This window comes from Anopheles coluzzii, chromosome 3 (genome assembly GCF_943734685.1).
Source record: "Anopheles coluzzii chromosome 3, AcolN3, whole genome shotgun sequence".
In the NCBI taxonomy this organism is placed as follows: Eukaryota; Metazoa; Arthropoda; class Insecta; order Diptera; family Culicidae; genus Anopheles; species Anopheles coluzzii.
In genome coordinates, this window is record NC_064671.1 from 44,086,960 (window position 1) to 44,095,397 (window position 8,438).

At 40.7% G+C, this 8,438-nt stretch overlaps 1 protein-coding gene across 1 annotated transcript; it reads left to right on the top strand.

Annotated features, from left to right (window-relative positions):
* Positions 1-6,015: 6,015 nt before the first annotated feature.
* On the top strand, positions 6,016-7,200 carry LOC120959968 (m-AAA protease-interacting protein 1, mitochondrial). The gene is made up of 3 exons (XM_040383797.2): positions 6,016-6,483; positions 6,556-6,851; positions 6,924-7,200. The coding sequence occupies exons 1-3, from the start codon at positions 6,058-6,060 to the stop codon at positions 7,057-7,059; spliced, it is 858 nt and encodes a 285-aa protein (XP_040239731.2). The 5' UTR covers positions 6,016-6,057; the 3' UTR covers positions 7,060-7,200.
* The last annotated feature ends 1,238 nt before the right edge of the window (positions 7,201-8,438 follow it).

An 8,438-nucleotide genomic window follows, 5' to 3' on the forward strand; every position in this document is an offset into this window, starting at 1 on the left:
TGTCATTAAATACATATTTCAAATGACTTTTTTAACGACAGGCAAATGGAAGAATAAGATACCGTGAAAAAATAATCTCAACTTTGGCTTACAACAGACGGGAAAACAATCGGAAAAGATTATGACACGATAACGGCATCTTGGTCACGGTTATTTGCTTTCGGGGGGAGTATAAGCTTTCGTGAGAGTATTTTAAAACAACAAGTCAATGACTAGAACAAACGATACCCAGGCAAGGAGCACCTGTTGGTGGAGGCGTGTGATAATCTTTCAAAAAAAGATACCTCAGATTTAAACAGCAACAAATACGTTAGGGAAGATTATGGCATAGTTGAAAGAAATTTCATTTACATTAACGGTTAGTTAAAACTAATCTCATGCTTTTGGACTTTGAAAAATTGCATTATTTGTTTATTTATTCTTAGTCTTTTGTTAAGTATAAGTGTCTGGCTTTTGGATTAACACTAAGAGAAAAACAACCTAAGCTAACACTAATCCTATATAAAAGTTAAAAAAAACTAACGGATAGATCAGAATCTCATACTGAGAGAAAAAAAAGTTAAACTTTTATAAAAAGATGGATTCGAGACAGCTAGCGTAGCAAGACGAACACGAAAGGATGAATGAGACATATTAAAATCGAAGTGGGGAAAATACTAATTAAAGTTATACATACTGACAAGAAAAGGATCGTTTTGTCCATAACGAGTACGACGAGCAGGAATCATTAATGGATCCCTAGCACGAAGTGATCGCGAAGGCGTATAGAGAGGTATCGTGGCTAATAAGCTGAGACAATCAATTTCGCGAAGAAGCAGGCCAGCAATGAAAATAGCTCTTTTGATTTATTTCGTCGGCATTTTAATTTGTCAAGACCTGGGAGACATGGGAGCAACCGATCCACGAAAAAATATTTGAAGGCATAACTTGTGAATTGTTCCGGGACAATTTCGATTCTATTAATCATATTGTTACTAGTGTGTTGCCAACCCACTCTGGCATATTTGAGAGTGGAGCGCACTAAACCACAGTCGAGCGTCTTTAGGCATAAGGGATCAGACAAGTCAGCTGTAATTTTACGGAGAAAACCTAATGTCTTCATTGCCTTTCCAACAAGCAACTAAAAGAGAGCTTGCTATCAAAAGTTAACCCAAGATCACACATAGAGAAAACACGATCAAGAACAAACATATTTAGAGAGTGATCGAAATCAATGATAGAGGAACGAAAAAACGATAAAACAGAGCATTTATCTGAACGCAGAGAAAGCATATTTGCTACACACCACTAGGATAACGAATGCAATAATTGATGAAAAAGAAGACAATCAGAGATATAGATATAATAGGATATAATAGATTTAATAGGATAGACGAGTTTAAGATCCTCTGCGTAAAGGAGATGATTGTCTGCAGGAAGAATTAAACTAACATCATTAAGATAGAATAGGAAAAGAAGGGAACTAAGCAATTATTGGTGAAGATACGGTTTTCATGCTTCTGTTTTGATACATACTAACATCCCATAGGGGTTTTCTAACCCTCTTCCATAACGCACTAGGTTAAGTAAACCCACAAACAACCTTCTTTTCTTTACCTGTCTTTCTTTCTTTAAATGCCCTTTGAAGGGCACAACTTTTATGTGTATATTTATTCAAATGATCTCATACTTTCGATTTTCGGTCCAGCACCGTAACAAGCACCAGTTGTCGGCCAAGGCCGCCTCTGCCACAAGTTCCATTTACTGGAATGATCTGTTAGCACACGTTCGCAGCGGCTTTCCAGGGAAATGACGTGAACAATGTTCTAATTATTTTTGTGTAACAAATTGGTTTGTCTTTCGAGTATAAGCAGGGAAGGGGAAATCGAAGAGAGGGTTGAGCTAACAAGCCGACGACGTTCAGAATGTTGGTGTACGTGCGCGAGGTCTTTGCGGGCTGTATGAGCAATCATGTCAAAAGATCGGTGACGAGTTGTTGAAACAAGGTGTTGCATCCAGAAGAGAGAGAGAAAGAGATAGAGAGGTCTTTTGCATAGAACGGTCGGGTTAGCGGGTTATCTTTTGGGAATGGTTGTTTAACCACACTTTGGGGGTATTTATGGTAAAAAGTAGCCCGCTGTTTCGCAGCATCTTTGGCACGTGCCGATCCCTCGTATCGTATGTGGGCACTTGTGAGGTGTGAATATGGCAACATCGCGGTAATGGTCTTCGCAGCATCAGCAGGGGTCCTATACTGCTGTTAATGGAGAGTAAAAACGGCCAACAAATGAAACAAAATTGGTCGAAAGCTGTATCAAATGGTGGCGCAAAACCTAAACGTTTGCTGACAGACACGCTTACCGCCAAGGGTTGTCTGGCGAAATTAATTATGCATAAAAATGGTTCCTCACTCATTTGCTCTGGGGTTGGCATGCGTCGTGTGGCTTCCAGGGATCATTCTAAACCTTGCCGTTTTTTACTGAAATGTTGCTGCAAAGCCATTTCTCACGCTTTACTATGTTTTTATTTGTACCCTTGAATGCTAAATTATGGCTTGAGTAGTTTTAGTTGTTTTAAAAGAGTGTCAACAAGGTATAGGTAATACAATATTAGCGTACTTAATGCAAGTTATAGAGCTGGGAAGCTGAGAAAGCCACCTATGCTATTGAAATATTTTAGTTACCATGCGTATGGATTCTTTTACATTTCCACGTATCGTTATCCATTATCGTTATGCAGAACACTGCAGATGTATGCTGTTAAACACGTACCAGTTCAGGGGCGGGGATCAAGCAGTACGCAAACTAAGGGGTCGTACACTAATTCACCCTTCGCTCACAAGTAAATTTGCTCTGGTAAAAAAAAAATCTTACAGAATCTCGTTCGACACTGCAGAACATTCATGTGACAGCTAAAGTTAATAAATAAGAGTTATCCTATTATTTGACAAAATTACTCTTCCTAGAAGATTACAATCTCATATTATCACCAGATAACGATTAATAAATGTCGCAAGATGGTCAATACATGGGATGATAGTAAACGGACACAGAACGCAACCGCCCGTTCAACTAGAATCGAGAAACACGCACAGCGCATCCATCCCAACAGAAACAAAAAATGATAACACGAATGATACAAGTTGTTGGCGAAAGTCCCCAAGCAACGGACGCAATGGAAGGGGATTGTTTGTAACAACTATCGAACGAGTAGTGCCGCTTCTCGAGTAATGTGTTCAATTTACTTGATTGAACTTTTATCACGTTTGGCTGCACCACCGTTCATTCATTATCGGGTCGCACCTTCAAGAAAAAGACATAAAATTATATAATCATAATGTAAACGATTACTTCACACAGTAAGATGTAACATGTGCGGGAGAGCAGGGTCAAGCAGCATCCAAAGATAAGCAACATTTTGGAAGAAATTAATTTGACTAATGAACTGGTCCTCCTACAACACAGGCATCGGAAACCGCGAATTAGTAGAAAAGCAATCCCAAAAGGCATAAAATAACTATTTGTCACCTCTGGGGGTGTTTTCATAGTGCATAAATAATTTTCCATCCATGGGCCAGCAGAACCACTCGCAACTACATATATAAGTTGCTTTATTGTATAAGAGTCTTTAGCATCGGCAGCGGGAGTTAAACCCTATGCGAAAAAGGGTGAACGAATCCTATAGTCTGGTTGTTCAAAAAGGTTAGATACTTTCGAAAGTAAGGATAGGGGAGGGTTGATAAATTATTATGATGTTATGCTAAATGAACCTACCGTCTGGGTAAAAGGGTCGTGAGGGATTAAGCATGGCGACTGTTGTTTTGTCGTGATTTGTCCGAGTGCGTTAGACAGTTATGATGAAAGTTATGACTATGTACGTAAGAATAGAAATAAAATGAATCCGTTTACTTTAACTAATAATCACAGGTTTATATGGATCACAAAAACGTTATAAGATAATGATAAACTGATCTGGACCCCAGTAGCAACATCGATGGGATGATTAATATTAATAGACAATGCTTGATAACTAAAACGGAAGAAATTACTATTTGTAATAATTATAGAGCAATTACTGTTTAACGTTTTAATTGAATAAAAAAAAAAGATGAATTGGTGCAATAAAATGCTTAACCGTTGAACCATGTAATTAATCAATCACTTGAAATGATAGGTTTTTGTAACACTCAAATCTCAGATGTACAACTGCAACTCCCGAAAGGCTTATTAATCGATGCCTTATGTGTGCTGCATTCATATGGTGTAAGAATCCTTCAGCAACGGTGCCACACGTCAGGGATTGTGTACGAAAAATAAGCAAAGGAACAAACAGTAAGTTAAATAGGTAAAAGGCAATCGAAGTTTGTCAACGCGTAATTGTTTCCTCTGGGGAATTGGAGGAATGGTGATGCTTGTCACGTGTTCCGGGATTATAGGTAAACTGTGAAAAAACGTTTGAGCCCTCTCGTTGATAACGCTACAAACTTTTTTTTTAATGCGAATGAAGAAAGATCTTTAGAACGGTACAAGAAACGATTTCATTAAGTCGATTATTGTAAAAGTTTTTTTCTCTCAACGACCAACGACTGTCTAACGTAACACGAAAATTAGTAATAACTACGATAAAGTTAATTTCAATACAAGCAAATGTAGTGCAAAGAAAGATGCAAATAATAAGCAAACTTTTCGCTGTTTTGCCAATGATATGTCTTTAAGGTATGACTGATAAATCTAAAGAAAAAGTAGTCTAATCAACTCTATCAATTACCTTAAACAGAATTAAAAAAGATTAAACAGAATCTTATAGATCTTAAAAGATTTAATTGCGTGAACATATTATCTAATCCCTGTCAATCTTGAGTTTGAAGTTTTACACTAATACAAAATTTTGAGTTTGGAGAACATGTTTATCAGGGTGCATGATGAAAGGTTGTCATTAATAGAAAATCATTATTAACTCCCAGGTCATTTACACATACCGCTCAATTAAAGAGAGTAACGGAAATTTGACACTTCAGCATGATCGTAGGATTGCAGAATAACATTACCAGCGGAGCGAGTGTTGCTGACCACAGGCACGGGCAATCATTGACGAATGGACTATTTTGGATTAGCTGCGGGTGCAGCTCAGTAGTACACTGATACTTGGTAGGTCCTGGAAATTGGCCGGTCACAGTCGTTTAACAATTCTGAAACTATTACACACACACAAAAATGTATAAATAAAATATTAAACTAAAGGGAAACCGATGTAACCGGGACTCGATGCCGTCCTGCAAATGACAGCTTTCGATGTCACAAAAGCGAATTAAGGACTTCGGGAGTGATCACTGATTGCGACACGACACACACAACATCCCGTTTTATTGTATTGTGTAGAATAATAGTTTTTATATCAAAGATTTGCATGTGTCCCTTGTCTAGTCTTTCAAATGGGCACCCGTTCCGAGAAACACACAAAATGTATGGCATGTTTTTAAATCGTTCGAGTTAACGACTGTACCACGAGGCCTCATCAAATGTTGAAACAGCTTTAAAGTTATTTTTTTTATTTTCATTCTTTTCGGTTAAAAGAAAGAGCTGGTTGATTTTTGTCAGCAACCGCAATTATTGTAAATAAGAAATCAGTATTTAATGATATTTCCGAAATTGGGATGATGTTGAGGGTACTGTGAAGAGCTACTTTGAAGCTTGTAAAACTTTCCATATTGTGGACAGGATTCTGTATAGAGAGGTAGCTTCGTATGGAAGACGACTGTGCACTAGAACGCTAAACGTGCGAAGAATACCACTTTCATCATTTTATCATCAACATTTATAATACGTATGACCTGAGAATGTGAATGTTTTTTTTTAAAGATGACCTGGAATACAAACTGTTTGCTGTCTACTGACGACGGAGAACTAACGTTTTCCACAAAGTTTCATAATGGTACTAAAATAAAACCAACGGCATATTCAAACCATCGCAGATTTTTTGTACAAAACAACTTTGTAGCGTTCCGTCATTTGACATTTCAAGCGTTTCCTTGCCCATTTGTCATTTGAAGCGTTGCACTGGCCCTATCTGTCATCAACAATGTTTGTTGTTCAAAGTGGTGCGGTAAAATTTAAGCAATTTTCGCGAAGTTTTAGTAGTTTTTCGCGTTTTGCAATCAGTTGCAGTAGGAGCACTGCCGTAGTAACTACTTCGCCACTATGTGGCAAACACTCGCCGCGTACTCTGGCCGCGTGGTCGCCAAGCACAGTCGGTGCCTTCGGCGGCTCGCCGATGGTAAACAACAATCACAACATTGTGCAAATGCGATGGAACTCCACCGATGAACAATCTTCCCGTCAGCGGATTCGCAAACGGCCCATGCTGATGGATTTCCCGCAGCTGGTGTGGCCTTCGGTGATAAAAACCATCCGGAACTGGATCATGGTGCACTTCATCATCCGACCGTACTTCGACCGGGAGTTTTCCCTTCCCGAATTCATTCAGGGAACGAAACAAGCTTTGCAGGTTTGTTCCCTGGTCTCGAACCATGGTTGTTCTTCAAGAAGTACCCTATGCTTACGTTTTTTATTCTTACAGGTTGTATCTTCATCGCTTGCCGGAGGCGAAGTGAAGCAGTTGGAAGGATTGGTTGACCGAGCGGCCTTAGCGGATCTAAAACAGTCACTAGCAAAAATGTCCGTCGCCGAACGATATGACATACAGGTGGAGAAAGAGGATGTATATTTCTCCTTTCCCTACCAAGTCGGCGTAATGTTTGACGAATCGGACGACGACAGCCAGAAGCGGTTCGTTGAAATAACGATGGTTTTCCACGTGCTGAGAGGCCTCAAGGGAATGATCGAACGTGGCGAAACCGTCCCGCTGAATGTGGGGTAAGTCGGTGGACTTTGCAGTTTAATCCATCGAATGCAGAGTTTTTCATTATCGAACTTTACCTCGCGCAGGGTCCTGCCAGAATTCCGGGACAAGATTAGCATCTGCAACTATCGTTTCATCAAGGAGTTTACCAAAGGCGTTGACTCGGACTGGACTGTGAATGTAGTGAATCACTTCAAGCCAAGTGACTACGTCGAAGAATAACCGTACCTGTTCCAACGACAACGCAACGAAACACCTCAAACCGGATCACGATGGGAACCACAGCCGGACAGGAGCGCGCTGTATGTAGCAAACAAATAAAGAAGACAAAAGTGTATGTCCCCTTGGTGGATGATTAGTGTAGCCGGTGGCAAGTGTGATAAGTGGTCAGCGCAACAATATCGCTGATAAGCAAACCGTGGTCAAAATATCATGATACTATTGAATCCGATTCGCGGACGAAAATATGAAAACCAGTTTCTGTTGATGCTGTCAAATTCGGAACAAAGGTAAATTTTGATAGATAATGAATTTACATTTATCTGGCGCTTGCACAACGGACCCCATGTTCCAGGCTTTCCATCTCTATTGTATGGAAAGCTATCTTCGCGACCTAGAACGGTTACGAGGTTCATCAAACCCCGCGCAGACGAGAAGCAATGCTCCATTATTCTTATCAAATGCCTTGTCCAAGTCCAAGGACTTTTGCTTGATGGTCTCTCGTAACGCCCTCCTTTTCAAAAGACCAGATGGCCAGAGTTTCGAATGTGTGCGGTGTACGGTGGCGCTGGAAACAAGAACAGCTTGGGCTCGTTCCAAGGGGTTCATTGAATTGCAAGTCGGGCATCGGTTCTTGCGTCATTTACTTGCCACAAGACAACTAGCACCTGCAGAGAAGTGCATCTGTGTGTCCCAGTTCCGCGTCGAAAGCGTGCCGGCAGTTGGTACTTTTCCTGATGATAATCATCTTCAGTGACAATGTGGCGAATGTAGTAAATAGAATAGAACACACTTTCACATGCGCGAAGATCGTGACTGAAGACGTCTCTGGAACCCCTTGAAAGGCTACTGCAAGGACAAACATTTCTAAACACGATTACGGCATACAGCAGCAGCAGCAAACCGGCCGCACACAATCTTCGCGCGTATGTGACCCACTAATGGCACGCGTTCGATGGCGCATCACACATTATGTACTTTCTTTTCGATTTCAAAACGCTTCTCGCGACTATTACTGGAAGCGAATGCGCCGTTCAGCATCGTTATGTGTTCAGCGCCTCACGATGAAATGGCTTCTTGTCCACACATTAGCCAGTGCACTAGTTTTTTAGAGAAGCAATATTGGCACTTGCTTTTATACACCCCGTCAGACTTAGGGCACCAACTAAGCGAGAGTAAAAAGAAAACGAAACTCGGCAATGATTATGTGTTTTGCGAGCGACGCGATGTAACGCATACTATGAAACCATCAGCTGCTATACAGCGCCGTACGAGTCTAGCGGGGCACTCTACTCTGGCCGATGATAATGTGTCTCCCTTTCTGCAACTGATAAGGGGGCGAGCAGCCGTGGGTCCTCACACGGCGCTGGAACCAGCCCAAC